The sequence below is a fragment of the Apteryx rowi genome, unplaced genomic scaffold, assembly GCF_003343035.1.
Source record: "Apteryx rowi isolate R43461 unplaced genomic scaffold, aptRow1 scaffold_952, whole genome shotgun sequence".
In the NCBI taxonomy this organism is placed as follows: Eukaryota; Metazoa; Chordata; class Aves; order Apterygiformes; family Apterygidae; genus Apteryx; species Apteryx rowi.
This window is the reverse complement of record NW_020451263.1, coordinates 162,372-180,788: the sequence shown is the minus strand read 5'-3', so window position 1 is coordinate 180,788 and position 18,417 is coordinate 162,372. Positions and strand designations below refer to the sequence as shown.

The following is an 18,417-nucleotide window of genomic DNA, read 5'->3' as shown; positions in this document are numbered from 1 at the left end:
CACGTCCCGCCGGCGCGAGGCTGGAGGCGGCCGCTGGCCCCGGCCCAGCACATTCCCCGCGGAGCGGGACGCCGACGTCCCCGCCGGCCGCGGTCGCCTCCAGCGGCGGCCGGGCTCCCCGAGCCCCCAGGACGGCGGCAGTGGAAACGGCCCTCGGTGTTGCCGCGCCGATGCCGGCCACCCCCTGGGGGCTCTTGTGCCGCCTCGGGGCACGGGGACGGAGGGGGGGGGATAACGCGTCCCCCCGGCTTTGGATGCACGAGCAGGGCTGAGGAAGGGGCAGCGGCAGGGGCWGGCGGGCGGCAGCGCTGGCAGCTTCACCGGCCCCGTCCAGCGCCCGCTGTGCCGACTCGGGCAGCGCGGGGTTATTTTTGGGCTTGAGCAGTTGCGCCTAATCCCAGGCTCCTGCTGCCCTTCCCCGCGCCGGAGGGCAGCGGGCTGGAGCCGGGTCCTGGGGCTCCCTCGGGGCCGCACTGGCCGGGTGGGGGGGGGACATGATCCCGGGGAGCCTTTGGCCCCCAGCGGCGCCCGCTCGGCCGAGGACGCCCCGCTCCGCAGGCCTCCAACGCGCACCGGGAGAGGCTGGAAGAAGAGAGCAGCGGACACCTGCTCTTTAAAATAGACTACATGCTTTATTGGATTTCAAAGTTTTATGAAATGACCCCCCCCCCCCAAAAAAAAAGAAAAAAAAAAAATCAAGAGTTGGCAGATGCGTCGACAGTTGCCGTTCCAGGGAACTCCAACCCCTTCTCCGGAAAAGCCTCGGCAGGTTTCCGCCACCGCGAGCCGCGCAGCCGGCCGCCCCGCAGCCCCATCCCGCCGCCTCGCCGGGTGCCCGGGCTGGGTTAAAGCGCGCTCTGGCCCTGCGAAGCGGCGCGGAGCGGAGCGGGGGGCAGCCCGGCGCCGGCCCCCAGCAGCAGCAGCAGCAGCAGCAGCAGCAGCAGCAGCAGCCACCCTGTCCCCGTCCCCGTCCCCGTCCCCGCGCACGGGCTCGCGGCAGCCCCGGGGAAACGCAGGCACTTAAGTCATTTAGAGGAATTTTCACTTAAAGCAAGCGTAACTAACTACCGCCTCCAGACCCAAATCCGGGGGAGCCCTTCCCGCGTTGCCAACGTGGGCGCGCGCACGCGACTCCGGCACCAAGCGAGGCCCTCGCGGAAGGGCTTTTCGCACCCCGTCCCCCCATCGATGTGGGGTTCCCCCCCCCCCCGCAGCCAGCAGGTAAACCCCCGGGTGGGCCTCTGGGTACCGACCTACCTCCAAGAACGGGCAGAAAAGCGCCAAATCCCGGCCTACGGCAGGCACGGAGCACAGCCCGCGGCGGGGCAGGCTGGGCACGGACGGGGCGGCGGGAGCAGGGATGCCGGGCCCGGCGGGAGAGCTCTGGCCGGCCGCGTGCAAGGAGCGCGGGGGCAGGCGCCAGGCAGCAGCCTCGGGACCCCGGCACGGAGCTTGGCTCGACCCCGGGATGGAGGCYGGCTTGGCCCACGGACGGTCGCCGCCGTGAGCAGGGGACTCCAGCTTAGCGGCCACGACTGCAGCGCGGGAAGCGCTTGGGAGAGGGACGGCTCCGAGCAGCGGGATGAGACCCCGCTGCCTCTCCGACGGGGCGAGGGAGACCAGCTGAGCCCCGGCAGCAGCTCAGGCCCTCGGGAGAGGTCCGCGGCAGGAGATGACCGCGAGCCTGGGCTCCGGGCTAGCAGATGCAGGACGTTTTTCAGGCTCCTTCCACCTACGCAGAACCTGCCCGTTCCTGGCCAAGGAAACACTCCCTCAACTTGGCCATATCCCTCTCCTCCGCTCCGGGCTGCCGGACGGGGGAACCTTGGGGACATGGAGAGGCTGCACGGGCAGAGCTCCAAGGCCCCCGCGCGCGGGAACGCTCTCCTCTTCCTCGGCGCCTCGCTCAACCCCTGGGGAACGTCTAGGTCCAGCTCCGACCCCGCTCGCACCCGGGCCGCTCCGTGGAGGTTCCCGGGGGGCAATAAAAACACAGCGGCCGTCGGGAGCCAGGTCCTCAGCGTCGGGACATCTGCCCCCGGCGCTTAACCCCCCCCCCCCCCATTTTATACAGTTATGTTTTGTGCTATTCGTGCTCCCGGCCAAACAACCACCTTTGGCAGAGCCGTGCCCAGCAGGGCAGAGCAGCCGGGCGATACCGTCCGCGGAGGCCTTGCCCTAGCAAACCCCGCAGGCTGCGGGGAAAAACGGGACAGCGTATTCCCGGCCGGACGCGCAAGTACCAGCAAGGGCAGAGCCCTGCCTCGAGAGGGTGTTTTACTCGCTCTCGCTCACCAAGAGCGCGCAAACGGGCTGCTTCTGCCTCCCAACCGTCGCAGCTCCGGGGCCACGGCGCAGAAAAGTGATTTGTAAAAACAAGCCTGCGACACCGATAAGGCGACTCGCCCAAACGCTCGCGTCGAAATCACCCCCTTCCCCCCCAAGAGCAGAGCGAGGAACGTGCTCCCTCCTCCTGAGGCTGCCGCTCCGGAGCAGCTCGCCCTGCTCCCCTCCCCGCTCCTGGGCAGCGGGCGAAGGGCGCAAGCGGTGCGCGTCCCAGCAAGGTCGCCGCCACCCCGGCTTCTTCCCCCGCGGCATGTGCAAAAGGCGGAAGAGGCAGAAGAACCAAAAAAGTTTGAAAAAAATAAAATTAAAAAATAAAACCGCGTTGAAACCAAACCCAAATGCCGTGTGGCCGAGCAGAGGCAGGAGTAACTGGAAGCCATGCACAGCAAAGCTAGGGGCTACCGAAATAGGAAGGGGGGGGAAAGGGTGGCTGTTTTCTTCGGGGTGGTGGGGGGAGCGGTTGTTTTTTTTTCTTTTTCTCAGAAATCAGGAAATAAATAAGTTTAAATAGCTCCTCCCGCCGCAGGTGTTGCGTGACGTGACTCAGAGATGGAGGGTTCCTGGGGGGGGGAAGCGGGTGTTTGCAAGCACCCGAGCCCGCAGGGTCTGGGAAGAGCGGGTGCAGCGCTTCCCCTTCGCTCTAAGCCGCCCCTCCCCGTTCCCAGGGGGTTGGGTTCACGGTTGGGTTTCCTCTTCCTCCCTCCTCTTTCTATTTCTTGGGCTTCTTGAAGATCTTTAGGGGGAACTTTTTCTTGCTCTGGCCGAGGTCAACCTCATCAGCTGTCAAGCTGCTGTCCTCGTCCCCCGGGTTCTTCTTGGCAGCCAGCTGCGGGATGCGCGTGTTCTTGACGTTGTTGGGCCGGGAGTCAGAGATGGGGGAGGGGGTGTCGGGGTCGGTAGAGCTGGGGCTGTGCGAGCGGGAGGAATCCGAGTGGCTGTGCTTGCCGGCTGTCGGGTGGCTGATCTCCCCGAGGCTGGAGGACTTCTCCATGCCGTGGTTCACCATCATCATCTTCTTCATCACCATGGGGCTCTCGGACAGCCGCTCCGGCAAAGCCCCCAGCGAGGAGGCTTCCGCGTGCCTGCTGCCGCCGTTGGAGGTTGCCGCGCAGATGGCAGGGTGGCCGGAGGCAGCCTCCTCGATGGACCTGGTCAGCAGGTTGGGCCTGGCAGCCAGCAGCTTGGGAGCGGAGCTGGGGATACGCTGGTGGTCGCTCATGTGCGGGATGGAGGAATCGGAGTCGCAGCGAGTTAAGTCTCTGCGGTGGGAAAGGGCGGAGGGAGGAGAGGAGAGGGTTAGAGCGGCGAGCCTCGGGGCGCCCCGGGGCGCGCGCCCGTACACGGACCCACGAGCCTGCACACACACACACACACACACACACCACACACACACGGATGCAGCAGCTGAGCGTGGCCAGCAGGCTCACGGAGGGGAACCCCCTCGGGGCAACCCCGGTCTGCAGGGAGAGCTGCTTACGGCAAACCTCTACGCAGGGAGGAACAGTTCAGGTCCCCCTGCCCTGCTCCTGCCGGCCTCTCCTTGCGGTTCTGCTCCTGCGGCCAAGCGCCGCTTGGCCGGTTGCGGTGGGAAGCCCAGGAGAACGGGGGGGGCTCATCCAGCTCAGTGCAGGCTACCTGACACACGGGGCAAAGCCGACCCATTCTGCAGACAAGACAGACAGAGCTGCTCTCTGCATCTCCCCGAAAGCACAGCCCCTTCCCCCAGCAAGCACGGGCTGCAAGCTTAGCGCTGGTGCTTGGACTCGGGCCTGGGATGAGCAAAAACGCTGCTCCATCAGGTACCTTCGGGGAGCTGGAAGGAAGCGCTACATACGGAGGCAGAACCAGAGGGATCGAGGCCCTGATCCACGAGGCAGCAGCAAGCGCTCAGCCCCTGAGTTCGCGGGTTCAAAGGCATCAGCAGAAGTTGGTATCGTCCCAGATCTTTAGGCACGCACACCAACGATGAGCAGGCCTGGCCCGCGGCACCGGGACTCTGCGCGGAGACCCAGCCCTGCCGGCGACGCTGCACCGGCAGGCGGCTCCCTCCCCCTTGCTCAAAAATGACCCTGCGAGCCCCACTTCTTTCCCGTGGTTTCCAAAAAGCAGTGAGAGCAGGGTCACGTAACTCGGCAGCGTTACAGAGCTTGTCCCGTCCCCCAGGAGAACCGCAAAAGCCGATGCCCCTTCAGCAGTAGGATTAGGTATAATTCCACCAGAGGGTTCCTCCGAACGTTTTCAGCTTGCATCTGTGTGTGCACGTTCCCCCTTTTAGCCCCTTTGAGGCATGAGTCTGCAGACTGACCACAGTCCTAGGACAGACAGCGTTAGACCGTTTCCCCCCCCCCCCCTTTTCCTGGGTCAGCTGATGCAAACCTCTAATCCGGGACTCGAGAATTAGAGGTTAGGCTTTCCCACGCAAAGCCATGCCTTGAACGAACGCTCCTGACACACAGCTGACTGTGGTAGCTGATTGCAGACTACCCTCTGCTGCACAGCGGTTTGTGCCCGCCAGGCTGTTGCCTATTTGTGATTTTAAAAGGTATTTGAGCATTGATTCCCTAGCCCGGGTATCTCCCAGACCCTTTTCGAAACGGAGAGTGGAGGTAGGCGGTAGGGAGAAATGCAAAGCCGTGATTTATTCCTTCCAGCCGCAGCCGTGTGGGTACGACACTGCTGCATCCCCCAGGCTTGGCATCGCCGCAGTCCCTGCGGAAACCTCTTAACGGGCCTGCGCAGCCAGAGGAAGAACATCCAGCTTCTCAAGCCGGGCGGAGGGGCAAACGCTTTCGTTCAGTTATTACAGGGCTATCTACGGCTGGGATTTCTTAACAGCCCTGAGGTTAGGCCCACGCAGGGAGGGTAAGCGCTCGAAGCACAGCGTCTTAGGCTTGGCTCAGGTGCAGCCACCCTTCAGAGGGAAGGTGTGCGCAGCATTCGCCAAAGCATGGACAAACCTGTTGTAAAACAGGAGTAGACTATAGCTACGCTATTCTTTACGCTACCGTAGCTAGACTACGATCACGACTAACTACTTTAAGGCTGGCCTCAAAACTTGCGCGCTGCATTGCAGTCGCTTGTGGCTAACGCGTGAACAGGAGAAAGGGCTGCAAAGGGATACAGTCCCCTGCCTCTCGTTCGTAACGTTTGCAGAGGCCGGAGGCAAGAAATACAGAATGGAAGGATGCRTATGGGCAGAAAAAGAGGAAAGAAGAGGGAAAGCGAAAAGGCGTGAAAAGAGAGATGGGAAGGTGCTCGCCAGCTCAGAGCCGGAGCTCCCTGGGCCGTGCTGCCCCAGAGCTTTCTGCTCCAGGCGCAGACACCCTCCACGCAGCCAAGTTCTCAGACTTTGGTAACTGCAGCTCCTTGGTCCAAACATGCAGCTTAGCCATGCTTGCGCTCAGTACCAAAGCCGTACAGCACAGTACGGGAACAACCCTTAGCTCCTTTTTCACTCTACCAATATAAAGCAGCATAGGAATTCAGAGCAGGGGGGGGAAAAAAAAAGAGTGAGGTTGTGCAAAGCACAGAGAGACAAGATGTCCTCATTAACGACCTGGCAAAGAAGGAGACTTCCAGGCAGCATTAGCTAGATGCTCAGAGTCGTACGGAAAAGTGATTGCAGAACTACATTGTGAAAAGGCATCCGATACAACCGCACTGCCGCAAAATGCTTGTAAAAGGCAGGAAAAGATTATCCTCATATCACTGCCCTGCCTAATGGTAACGAGGATGTTTTTGAACAAACTCCACTAAGGAAACCTGGGCTCTTGTTTAACAGCTCCAAGGAACGTATGGAAAGAAGGAATATTACAAATATCACAGATGATTAGGATACCGCCCAAAATCCACTGAGAGAGAACAAAATACCCCAGGCACTACTGGAAAGGTCTTCGCCTTTTACATGTACAGAACGGAGCCAATCTGACATCTAAGGAGCAGAGAGCTGCATCCTCAAGGTTAGCAGCAGGTTGGGGAGAAGARGAATTGAACAATTTGGATAGTGTGAAATCCCCAGCTATTCTGAGCGAACATCCTGGACACGGTCCAAGGGAGACAACTGCGATGAAATRCACCGTATGGAGACATAAGAGCTCCTGGTTCCCAAATGCTACCAGCAGATATTGTAGCTATACGGAAGGTCACTTTCATGCAGTGGGTTAAAGCACGAATGCACAGCTAATAGCTCGGGCAGAGGTTTCATCAGGGTAACTGAGACCCCCTGATGGAGTCAGTTTTGTTAACAGCCGCAAAATGTTCAATGAATCTTGATGGGGTTGAACACGAGACATTTCAGAACCATCTATCGACAGGGGGAAAGTAGGTTTGGACACCGACAGCATCCCACAGCTCAGTGAGAGGCTCACGGATTTCAGGAAAAGCAGACTGACACAGCTGATATTATTAAACGCAGAATAAAGATCCTTTCCGTTTAAGAAGCGTAGGAATTTCTTGTTTTTCCTGAACATTTCTTGCTCACGTTGGTGCTTAACACACCCACAAATAGGGGATTCCTGCATACTGTCAGGGCTCTTTGCGACATCTCAAGAAGTGGTTACAGAAACCATCACAAACATGCTCTGTGCTTCTGTTGAGAAACGGGTGAGTGGGCGGTGAACACATGCTTTAAGAGGCTCATTTCCTCAACAAATAGCTGGAAAGTGCCCTCTTCCCCCTTTTCACAAGCCTGATGCAGACTTTGGTCGCACCGTTTGGTGCAATCCCTAGACTGAGTCTGAGCAAGCGAGAGGAACTGCCAGCAGGTGCTTAATGACTGCTTTTAGTTCCAGCATACTGATGCAAAGCAGCAATTCTCCTCAAGAGCAGCAGCATGTTCTGAACTGCTCGTTACTGCACACGGGTTCCCCTGCCCAGTTACCGACGTATTTGTCACTGTTTCCACTGGAGCCGAACTGGGTGGGGGAAAGTCCTGCTCAAACCTCTTTGTTCAACCACCATCCTACCAGCACACGAGGCTCTGCAGCCGGCGAAGCCAGCAGGGCAAAGTGTTTGCCTGGAAAAACGTACTGATCTGAGCCACCTCTGCGGCCGTCGGAGAGGAGCTCTTCCACGACGTGCCACCTCCGCGAAACGCCCCGTGCCCTAGAAGTCAAGACAGGCCTGCGCTGCCAGCTCAGGACCGGATTTCGGCTGATCTTCTCAGGGTGAAGCGCTGTCTGGCATGAATGAAAAGACTATCGCTTTTCCTCAGTTACAGATTCGCTCTTTTCTTTCCCAAGCTCTTGTTTAGAAACAGGTCTAGGATTGAATTCAGCAATTGGCGAAAGCGTTTGAAGGAAGGGCCTTTTGATAATCTTTCGCAGGAGAATGAGACCTCACGGGAGGACGGCAAGCCATCGCTGTCAGAGCAGCTTTTGTAAACGCTGTTCTGAAAGAGCAAAGCGCTCGGCATAAAGTTCACCTGAGCAAGTTTCCGTGCATCGCATTAGTGCAGTGTCTCATGGCTAACAAAAGCATGTTTAAATAGTAACACCTACTCATATGAAGTTCAAAGTTGCAACTACATTGAAGAATACATTTTTCCTGTAAAAACCAACCCAATTCTTCCACTGGCTGTCAGAGTCATGAAGCAAGGTTGAATGAAAAAATAATCCTTTAAAGCAAAAGTGAAGTAATAGCAAAAATTAGATTTATTATCTTAGGTGACTTCAAAAATGCCTTATTTAGGAAGAGGGCAAGTTTGCTCACTGTTAACATTCACAAAAAGCCTATTAATTTGCAAGGGACTCCAGGGAGCTTTGGCCATTCTTTCACAAGTTCCTACAGTTTTTAAGTCAAGAGGAGCCAAAAGCAATTCTGCGGTTATTGCAGCATGTGGAGAAAATGACGACAGCAGATGGAGAAACATCCTCTGGTACAGCAGGATTTTCTTCCTCTGACTGCACATGCTGGAAATTTGATCTTCAGACAGCTGGTACCATGCATCATACCAGTGAGGAAGAGACAGCAGCAAAACACTGTCTCTCTGGCTGATGCTGAAGACCAGTATGAAGCAGACCCCYGGGACACACAATGCAACCCCTCATCTCTTTCTTGGGACCATTCGCACAGCAACAAAAGATCTCTTGGTATCAAGGAGTTATTAGGCAATTTGTGTAGGGTCCCCACCTAATTACAGATATATTTGTCACTACTGTCTTCATTGGGATGTCCTGGCTCAGACCAGAAGGCCAGATACCACCGCCGTGTATTCAGCAGAGGTCCTAGGCCAGCTACGCATCGCTGCCACCACTCGGAGGTGGCAGRAGGCAGATGCCTTTGAGCATAGGATCAGGTATCCTAAAAAATGCTACCCCTCCATGGAAAAYACCATGCCCAGTTCTGTCCACTGTGTACGTCTGCCTATACTGGGGYTTAGGAACAACCTGGTTCCAGCATAAAGATCAATGTTTTTATCATCTTCATAGGGAATCTGAGAGTAATGCATCCTTTTCGCCTCATTATTTTTCCTTACTTTGCCTATCCCTTCTCCAAGAAGGCACCTTTCCAGAAGTATCTCTAGAGTCTTCTGGGCCTGTGGGACTTCACTGACTTCCATAGGGAGAACTGTAGTAGATCTCCCTAGATGGACTCCTCACGAGAAGGACCCAAGGAGGATGTGCTTCCTGTGTGACGCAGAAACGATAAAGGCAAGCGATGGGATGGCTGTTTACAAAGAGGAGACCTTGTCGGAATACTTTTTTTTTTTTCTTTCTGGGCATTCAGGCTTATTGTCCAAAGGAAGACTAAAGGAACTGATGAGAGGAAAGAGATTACGATAAAACATTTTTCCAATATCTGAATGCTAAGCTAATTCATTTTACTAGTAATTTATCAAGTTGTAAATCAGAAATATATTCCTAAAAAGTAGAAGCAGTATGTTGTAACTACTGACACCAGCATGCCAACTGGCGTGTCAGTCATGAGCAGTGGGAAGACCCAGAGCAGCAGTAGATCCCACACTCCTCTGCATAGCAGCAGTTCAGTGCACAACAGCTAAGACATGTGTGAAGTCTTGGTGCACGGGAAAGTGTTCACACCTCCACGGAGCAGCAGCGGAGAACCAAACTGGTAGCTGGATGATTAATCTACCACTTAAAGCCAACAGACCAGGACGTTCAGAAAGRTCCTTAAAGGTAACCTCTTGAGCCCTTGCTGTGGCACTCAAACGCATAGGTTGATTTTCAGGTTAACTGAACACCAGCAGCTGGAAATTTTTGTTGGGAACTTCCTACAGTCTGAAGTGATTACCAGCAGTTCCCACGGGTAAGCACACTACAGGGGAGGTGTGGCGTCCATGGGAACAGAATCTACTAAATGTGTGCTGCCTTTGCCAGAAAGAGCGAGGAGGTGGCAGTGGGACACACCTAAGCCCAGGGCAGGGACAAGAGGGGTGGAAAGAATATTGCCCATAATCTCAAGTGAGGCTCAGGCAAAAAGGGCTAGCACCTATCCTGCTAATCTTCATGAGGCTTAAACCCCTAAATCGGTAGTGCACATTTTCGACAGGAAGCGCTGGTTGCTCAGCCYGTTTCGAAAGCAGGCCGCTGAGTTGGTTCACCCTCATGTTGGCACAGGGGATAGACAGCCTCGATGGTATCGCAGGAAGCTGCCTTCAAAGAAAGCATTTCTGTGATACAGCAGCAACTACCGAATGCTCATTCCTCTCGAAAAACTTGCACCACCAATCTGAAGATGAAAATAGAGACCAAGAAACCTAATCTCAGACAGCATATTTCTAAAAACCTTGGCCACACACCGTTGCAGTGTTCACTGTTTTCTTTATATATATATATATATATATATATATATACATATACATATATAGTTAGGCTGACAGTGTTAAGCTACTTGAAGGCACGATTCGTTCACTGCTGTTGTTTCATCTGCCTTCACCTACACTTCCCACATTGCCATTCCAAGAATCCAAGCTGACCATGGAGAATGAGAGAAGGTGAGAGAATGGGAATGCAGATTGCATAAAACAAAAGAAGCAGAGGGCAAAACATGGAGTAAAGAAAGAGTGGCAGCAGTGGAAAAAGAGGGGATAGGACAGAAGAACAATATAGAATAAACAGTTATTTCTCCTCAACTCTGCAGCCCATTGATAGACCTCTTCTAGTGGGCTTCTGCTGTCTGCAAAATAACAGGAAATAGGCTCTAAGAAGGCTTAGGAGTGGTTCAAGGGCGTTTGACATAACCATACTACACCACGGCTTGGTCTATCTACCTCATTAGACCTTGCTGCCGCTGCTGTTCCCTGCCTTTTACCGAGAGGGCCCATATCCCCCAGGCTACACCTACCTAGAATATGGCACCACTGCAGCAAAAGCCTCCCCTAGGGCAGAACCAAATTTGCTGTATAGCTTAATAAGTCTGCTGTCCTCAGCCCTGCACAGTCAGAGGCTTAGAAACAGCCTTTACGGTGCAGCTCCAACATTAATTTCTTCCTTTCCGTTCTATAGGAGTTATGGGCTACTCTTTTTACTGGATTACTGACATCCTCCCTTTGCTTTGACTGCCACCTCCCTTCTCCATAGGAAAAGGGCTACCAGMGTGGCAATTCGGTCTTACGCTCCCCTCTCCATCACATTTATCCACCGGCACCACTCAAAGCAGGCACTGGAAAGCAGAAACCTCTGTGCATACTGTGCCCTCCAACCCTCTCCCCACCCAGGGACATCCAGCCCCCTTCAATAACATTAAAACACACACCAGCCTTCAAAATCACAACAGCTCTGACCTTATTTGCACCGGATCCTCTGAAGCCAATTGCAAAAGAGAAGCAAACAGTGAGGAGTTTATGAAAGTAATTCACAGGCCCTGCGCTGGCCCCGTCTTTAGAGAAGGTTCCTATCAAGTGAACGTCAAACCGACTTGGCACCGTACGCAGCTTTGCATAGGTGCACGCAGGACACGAAGAGAAGCGATCTCCGAGGGGAGCGAGTCTCAAGCCCTCTCTCTGGGGGAACAGGCTGCTTGAGATAATTTCTCTGGTCACGTCTCGTCAACATTTACATCTGCTAGATGCAAGAGAGGCTAAACTGATCCATCCGTCCAAAATATTCAAGGCAGAGCTCTCTTCCTACCAAGGGAGCCAGGAGCCAGGATTTTCTTGGGTTCTGATTTCGTCCTTGGCAGTGACTCCCTGGAAGGCCTTTCTCAGCCTCAGATCTCCCATCTGTTTTGCTTGCCTCTCTGGGAGGCTGTGGAGCTCAAGGGCTACACATAAAGGGCTCCAAGATTTGCTATACAAAAGAGAATGAAAGAGCAATATACTGGCTTCTGCTCTGGCTTGCCCTTTTGGCAGTACTTTTAAAGATGTGCATCTAGGCAGAATCTGCCAAAGATGCAGTTTGACAAAAATTTAAAAACCCACAAAAGCAGAACACAGTTGGGCACTCAATTCTTCATTTCTATTTTCTGAGATGAATAGAGAATAAAAGAGCATGGATTTTGGAGCCACCTGCTAATGCATAGATGAAGCAAATCTTGCAGGACAAATTCTTAATGGGCATAATTATCTGTATTACTAAATTAATTATCCTGCATTAACAGGTGGTTTTTTCTATGGGAACAGAAAGAAAGCAAGCCCACCTTTCACTGAATAGCAAAGAATTAGATTCTGACGAGCTATTAAATGCCAGTGGAGCATGAGGAGAAGATACGAGTTATTCTCTCCTAATGACCTCTCAACATCATTACCTTTTCTAATTGGGATCCAAAAATCACACCTCATTCCCTTCTGCCACTGTCAGTATAGCCTGCAGGCTTAGGACTTTAAACTGGTCAGCAATTAAGCATAGCACTGATCAAAAGAACGGAGGGCTCAGCTGAAAAAAAATGATGTTTATACGGCCACTTTTGCAACAGTACATCAGCCTCCCGGCTCCCAGGACAAGCTCTCCTTTTTTTCAGAGCCCAGAGGCTGATTGTAAACATGGGCTGTGTGCTGTCACAAGAAGCATTCCCAGCCTTTATCTACCAAATTGGGATAGACTCAACTGAATTTAAAGCAGCGGTAATTAATCTGAATTTTAATTACACTGCTTCTTACCATCCTAAGCCAAACATTATTAAATTAACCGAGATGTTGCTCTTTAATCGCCCATTATGAACCATATGCAGTAAATTTTTCCCCCCCAAAATATTCCAGAACACATAATGTGTTTATGACTAGTCATGGTTTTACACATGCTGTTATTTGCAGCCTGTGGCTCAGAGGTTGCCCTGGTCCATCAAGCACCCCCCTCTCAGGCAGACCTGCTTTGAGACACAGAAGTTAGCAAGCGGATTAGATATATGAAGCAGACTGTGGAAAAGACATCAAGCAGAGGATGTCAGGGGAGTACCTACAACTATAAGGAGAAGCACCTACGAGTAGAAGGAATAATGGTACAACACGCTGGCACAAATGAACATGTAGTGATTTGGTATGTTTTTCTGCCTCGGTAAATAAATATGAAAGGACACTGCACCTATCTCATTCCTCACTGAATGATCTCCAGTCTTTCCCCATAAGATTGTTCCCTAATGTTGAGGATAAGGACTATTTTTATTTTACAAAAGGAGAAAACAAAGAGCCAGAGGATGAAATGACTTGGCCAAGGTCACAGAGCAAGTCTCAGGCAGGGAGAGAATGCAAGACTCCTAGTCTGCCAGCCACAGTCCTTCCACTGCTGCGTGCTTCAACACCAACGACCCTGCAGCGAGTGTCTGCAATGCCTTCTGCACTAGAGACCGCACAAAAATCGTACCCTACTTGCAGATTTTACATCAAGTATCTTAGTAGATACAGGTTCAAACAGTGTTTGTAAGTCCATCCATCCATTAGATGAGTCCATCCATTAGATAAGTTATGCGGGAGACCTCTTCAGTGACTGCTGCAGGTGGATTTCATTCTGAAGAAAGCCACCTGGGGCAGCCCAGGAAACATCACCCCCTGCTTAGGCTACAGAACATTTCTGAACACACAGTGGTTGCCAAAACTCCCCTAACAGCATCCTAATTGCATGAGACAGGATTACTGTTTCTGTTGCCTACCCAAACCTTCACTTCTCTAATGCCAACAGTGTGGTGAACCAGAAGAGAAGAGATGCAGATACTAACTAGTTCCTTGGACCTTACTCTTATGTAGGTCTCCAAAGAGCCATCGCTCTGTGCCTGTTACTACTGGAAGGAACCAAATTAAAGCCAGTGACCCAGAAATAAGAAGTTCTACATTCCATTCCCATTATTCAGCCATTCCTTAGCCAAAACACAAATACACCTCATCCCCTACCAAAAGAGAGAAGAGTCACTCTGAAACACAAAGCTCCTAAATGCTGCTTTTTTGCCACCCCTTAAAAACAGCACAGCATTGCAGAACATCCCTGTGAACACTCACTCGTCCAGCAGCACTAACTACTAGCTTGTAATACCTGCCCATTGTATTTCCTTTGCAATTTGCTTGTGAAGACCCCAAATAAGGCAAGGCTTCAAATAAGGTCAGTGTTTGATTAGTTGTGTTACCTTTGTTCTTACAGGTGCATCACCCAAGTAAAAGACTGACTTATTTAGAGATAGAGTGCCCAGGAATTCTCATTTGTTTAGCCACAGCTAAACCTCAGCACCTCCTTGGTTTATTCATCCACTGAGTTTGTAGATATGGAAATGGACCATGGAGTATTCCTTAGAGGGTCCACTTGCATCAGAGAGAGGTTAAAGAAATAAAAGGTGGATAAATAATGAAATAAAGGCCCAAAAGGAAAGGGCACAAGGAATCTAAGAGAAAGAACACCCGAGCAAGCATCAGTTCTGAGACACAGCAGGCAAGAGGGAGCTAGAAAAGAAACAGCAATATACCCAAAGCTCTCAGTGCGACAGCGAATTCCAGAGGTGACATCAGGAGGGGGCAGATCAGGGGTGGAGTCCATCTGAAGGAAATAAGAGGAGGTGGTGTGATGGTAATAGATAGGGTGGATATGGCAAGCAGGAGCAGATGCAGTGGTGGTGGATGAGGAGCAAGAAGTGGAAGAGGTGGTAGTGGTAGCAGATGGTGGGCTGGTTCCGTGAAGGTCGGAACTGAAAGACTGTCCAGAAGTGAGGCTGTGCATTCGACGGAGAGAGACTCTGCCTGCCCGGAAATGGGCAGGCTGGCCCGATTCATTCTGGCCTTGCGCGTAACTCTCTACCAACCTCTGAGATCCGTGGGCATGCTGTGGGTCCACTAGGCGCTGGCGAACAGTGCTGGGCAAGGCAGGAGCTGTAATGAGAAAAAGGGAAGAACGCTGAATGCAGCTGGAAAAGAACCTGCACATCAAATCCGCGAGGATTTATTGCACTGCAATAAAGCTGCCGCCCTAGGTCAGTAGTACGCGCCACAGGCGCCATGCCTTCTTTCACCAGGACATTTGCTTGGGCTGCTGCAGCCATCTCATCATGTGTGCTATCAGTTATGCTGATTTAATGCAGAAGAAGCATTAAGTTGGTGCTACTGCTTAACATGCCAGATTAATGACCAGCCCATGAAAATCTATGCTTGACATTCCTGGTAGAGGTGCTCTCTGAACACCTTATCTGATCATCTTGCTTGAAACGGAAACTAGCTGCAAGATTCCTCCAACCCAACTCTACATCAGAGCTACCACCCAGACTCCCTTTGTAGTAAATGTGAAGAAGTAGGTACTTTCGTGACATGATTCATTTCACCCTAATACAGACATCTAAGTTGGTCAGATGCATCATGCCCTGGTAGTACTATTTCTCTACACTGCCTAAAAAAGGGAGCCTAGGGTGATCAGTTCAGATGTAGGCAGCTAAGGTCAGGCAGATGAATACCGCCCTAAGAACACAACTCTGCTCCCGCTTCCAGCAGTTTTGTGACAGTGTAACTCTCAGAGTAACGCGCAGGAATGCGGGACCTCGTTCAGTGCCACCTAAAAGCGTGGCTGCTAAGGGCAGCTGCACTTGGTRTTCGAGTGCAGGAAAGCTTCTATGCAGATGCAGCAACCTCTTAGCCTTGCACCCTTTCTACAGGACAGAAYGGCTAGGTCACATGGCAGAAGTATAGCACACTGTATCTTAACTGGGTAGATACTAGCTTTCATCATACTACACATCTGAAGTTATAGCTCTGATCCAAAAGTGATAACATTTGGTCCTGGTCTGTTTTAAAATTAAGTTTCCTGATCACAGAGATGCTCAATTTGAAAAATATTTTAAATTGCAAATCGGACTGTTTCCCTCAGTGCACTGTCGCCAGCTAGTTAATAGATTTTAAGACCAAAATAATCTTTTTGGCCATCTAGTCTTATCTTTCAGGTAACRTAGGCCAGACAGCTCAGCCAATATCTCTGCATCAAACCTATACACAGAGCTGCAGCTAGAGGACAGCCCTTAGAAAGTCAAAAGGGAGGCACCTTTCCTTGGAAGGAGATTTTTGAACAGTCATTTAGATTAAGCAGAGTATTATATATATCATTATTATACAYTGAAACCTATGGATCCACTAGGCTGCATCACCATACTGCAGAGAAAAGTGRTTCTGATTACATTTAACCCACTGGCTGTAACTTCCATACAAGATGTTCTTTCTTTTGCAGGAGATAAGGTGTTCAGGATTGTATATATGCGTAAGAAATAAACATGAAAATGGTTAAAAAGGTGAATAGACAGAAAAGCTGAGAAATTAAAYAGAGGGAGAGCTCTTTCGGGAATCGAAGAACCAGCAAATCACTGCTGTAAAAACCATACGCCTAGGAAATATGGATCTCCTGCAGGTCAACAGACAGCAACAATTCATCTATCTGAAGGATCATTGCTGGGACATATTTCAAGTAGAAGAAGGAACAAACAAGAATAATTCAAGCAATATTGCTATTTGCACATTCCCAGGGTTAATCACAGTTTCTTTCCGAGGGTCCCACTGCTCAGGTTCCCTGCTTCTTCGCTTTTACTGCACTGCCACATACAGTCTTTTCACTAGAGCTCTTTATACTGCCCCATTTTATATTTCAAAGTTTTCTTTCTTAGCGGCTCCAGAGTTGAAACGAAGTGAAATCGAGCCATATGGAATCAAGGTGGAAAAAAAAATCCCTTGCTCCAGCGGGGACTGCAAAARACTGCTCAGAGGAGGTGAAAGGCAGAGCGTTAACGAGGCAGAACCGGAGGCTGTTCAAGCCATCCCGCCACGACTCTGCAGCAGCAATGCTGCTAACTAAAGCATTACGGACAGGAATAGCACAGCAGATCCCAACTTGCCTGCTGCTGGTCAGTATTCACACGTATATAGTTCAGAAGAGGAGTCTCATTTTGGGGGGCTAAGGAGGATTCAAGCTCCACAGGATAATTAACTGGGGGATTATGGGTTTCTGCTATAGGTTTCTGTCTTTCCATCTTGGGACATGTTTTTTCCCCTAAGGGTTTTTTTTTTCCCAGGTATTATACTCCTCATTTACAAACCTGACACATTACACGTAGGTACCCTCCTTTTGCGGGATTTACCTAGCTCTTGCAATAGGCGCAGGATCAAGAGTTGGGACCTTGCTTCCACTGCTGCACAGCCTTGCACAGCTACGACGACAGGGGACCCTCATTTCGCACAAGTAGGATTTTACGCCAGGCGCTGCAGATGTGTGTTATAAACGTCAGCCAAAGAACCTGCTCATAATCTCGAGGAAGGCTACCACCACGCAAGTCCTAAACGCTACCCGTTTACAGCCTCGCCTGCTGCTGCACCTACTCTTCCGCCTCCATCACACAGAGGCCCCTATTACGGCAATAATTCTGCTTAGGGAAAGTTATCCAGGCTTCTGCGCCTCCGAGACTGAGCGTGCTGTCCCTGTGGCCCCCGGGATCAGGGCGTCAGGGGACGGATTAGCATAATACGTGGCATTGCTCAATTTATTTAAAGGCACACTCGAGAGAAGTCCTGAAAAATGAAAGGCAGTGCAATTGCTCGCATCCCCTTCAGCCAGTAGCCCACAGGAGCAAGGCAACAGGGGAGAGGCTTCATAACAAGTCACCTACTGACAAGGAGGAGGAAAAAGGCTGAGAGCAGGAACTTTAAAACCTCCTGGCCTGGCCTAAATCCTAATCTCTACTTCAGGGATAAAAAAAAAATGAAAACAATCCTCCAACTGTCATATTTGTATTTTTTTTCTTAAATCAAAACCCAAAACAATGTGAAGAGTACAGGTAACTGTGATTCTTCTTCATCCCAGCAGACTCTGCCCCGCGGTTAGTAAAGATGCCAATGTCTCAGTGAAGAAAGGTAGATGAATTAGTTTTTCGTGCCAGAAAGTTGGAAAATTTGTGTATGTATTTTAGTCYGGAGAAAGGGCAGCAGGTAGAACAGCAACAAGAACAAAAATCAAAGAGAACCAAACCAGGGTATTTCCAGAGGGACTGATCCTCCGAGGACAGAGACGAGCGATCACTGAACCTGCGCCCAAAAAGCCAGGCTGCATCTGGGATTGGCCAAGGCAGGTTTGAAAGGGAGAGAGAAAAGGTTGATTTACAGGGAGAACCGTCACTGGCACTTAGCAAACATTCCCAGCACATCCAGGGAGGAAAAACATTGTTTGTGTATAAAAACTGCTTCAGGAGAGAAGCACAAGGAAAACACTAGAGGAAAGTAAGAGGGGCTAGGAAATGCCACCCCATTTGGGCAACTTGGGTGCCAAGGCCTTGATACACCAAGCTGTCACTCCTGGTGAGTCCAAGCCGCGTGGCTGCACCAAGGCACACGGACTCGCCACCGTCTGCCGGGCTGACGGCAACCGCGAGCGCTCGCACGCAGAAAATCTCATTCTTGCTGCCTCTAGCAAGGCACGAGAAAGCCAAGGCTTAAAATCTCACACCAAGGCTCACGTGCTGGAGGCTGGGCTCCAGTTTTCATTCAGGGCTTTTCTTTGGGATATCTCTACTTCTCTGCTGCTCAGCTTGCATCTTTTCAAGTTTGTTATTAGAGYTGTCTAGTCTTGGCTTTTTTAATTGTAACTGATAATCACGCAAAAAGACTGGTGAGACACCATTAGCTCTTTGGTGCTTTAAACATTCCCTACACGCACCCAGCACCATAAACCGCGG

General features: G+C 51.4%; 1 protein-coding gene across 5 annotated transcripts in view; it reads right to left on the bottom strand.

Moving 5' to 3' along the window:
• Positions 1 to 584: 584 nt before the first annotated feature.
• The window catches only part of STIM1 (stromal interaction molecule 1), a 110,660-nt gene continuing 92,827 nt past the window's right edge, over positions 585 to 18,417 (bottom strand). For 2 of the 5 annotated variants that reach the window (XM_026092271.1, XM_026092275.1), the window contains 3 exons: positions 17,715 to 17,795; positions 14,524 to 14,590; positions 585 to 3,605 (listed from right to left, as the gene is read on the bottom strand). In XM_026092271.1, the coding sequence (XP_025948056.1) occupies positions 3,056 to 3,605; positions 14,524 to 14,590; positions 17,715 to 17,795 (698 nt within the window). In that variant the 3' untranslated portion in view covers positions 585 to 3,055. The remainder of the gene's footprint in view (positions 3,606 to 14,523; positions 14,591 to 17,714; positions 17,796 to 18,417) is intronic. The other 3 variants (XM_026092272.1, XM_026092273.1, XM_026092274.1) reach the window with 3 other exon arrangements.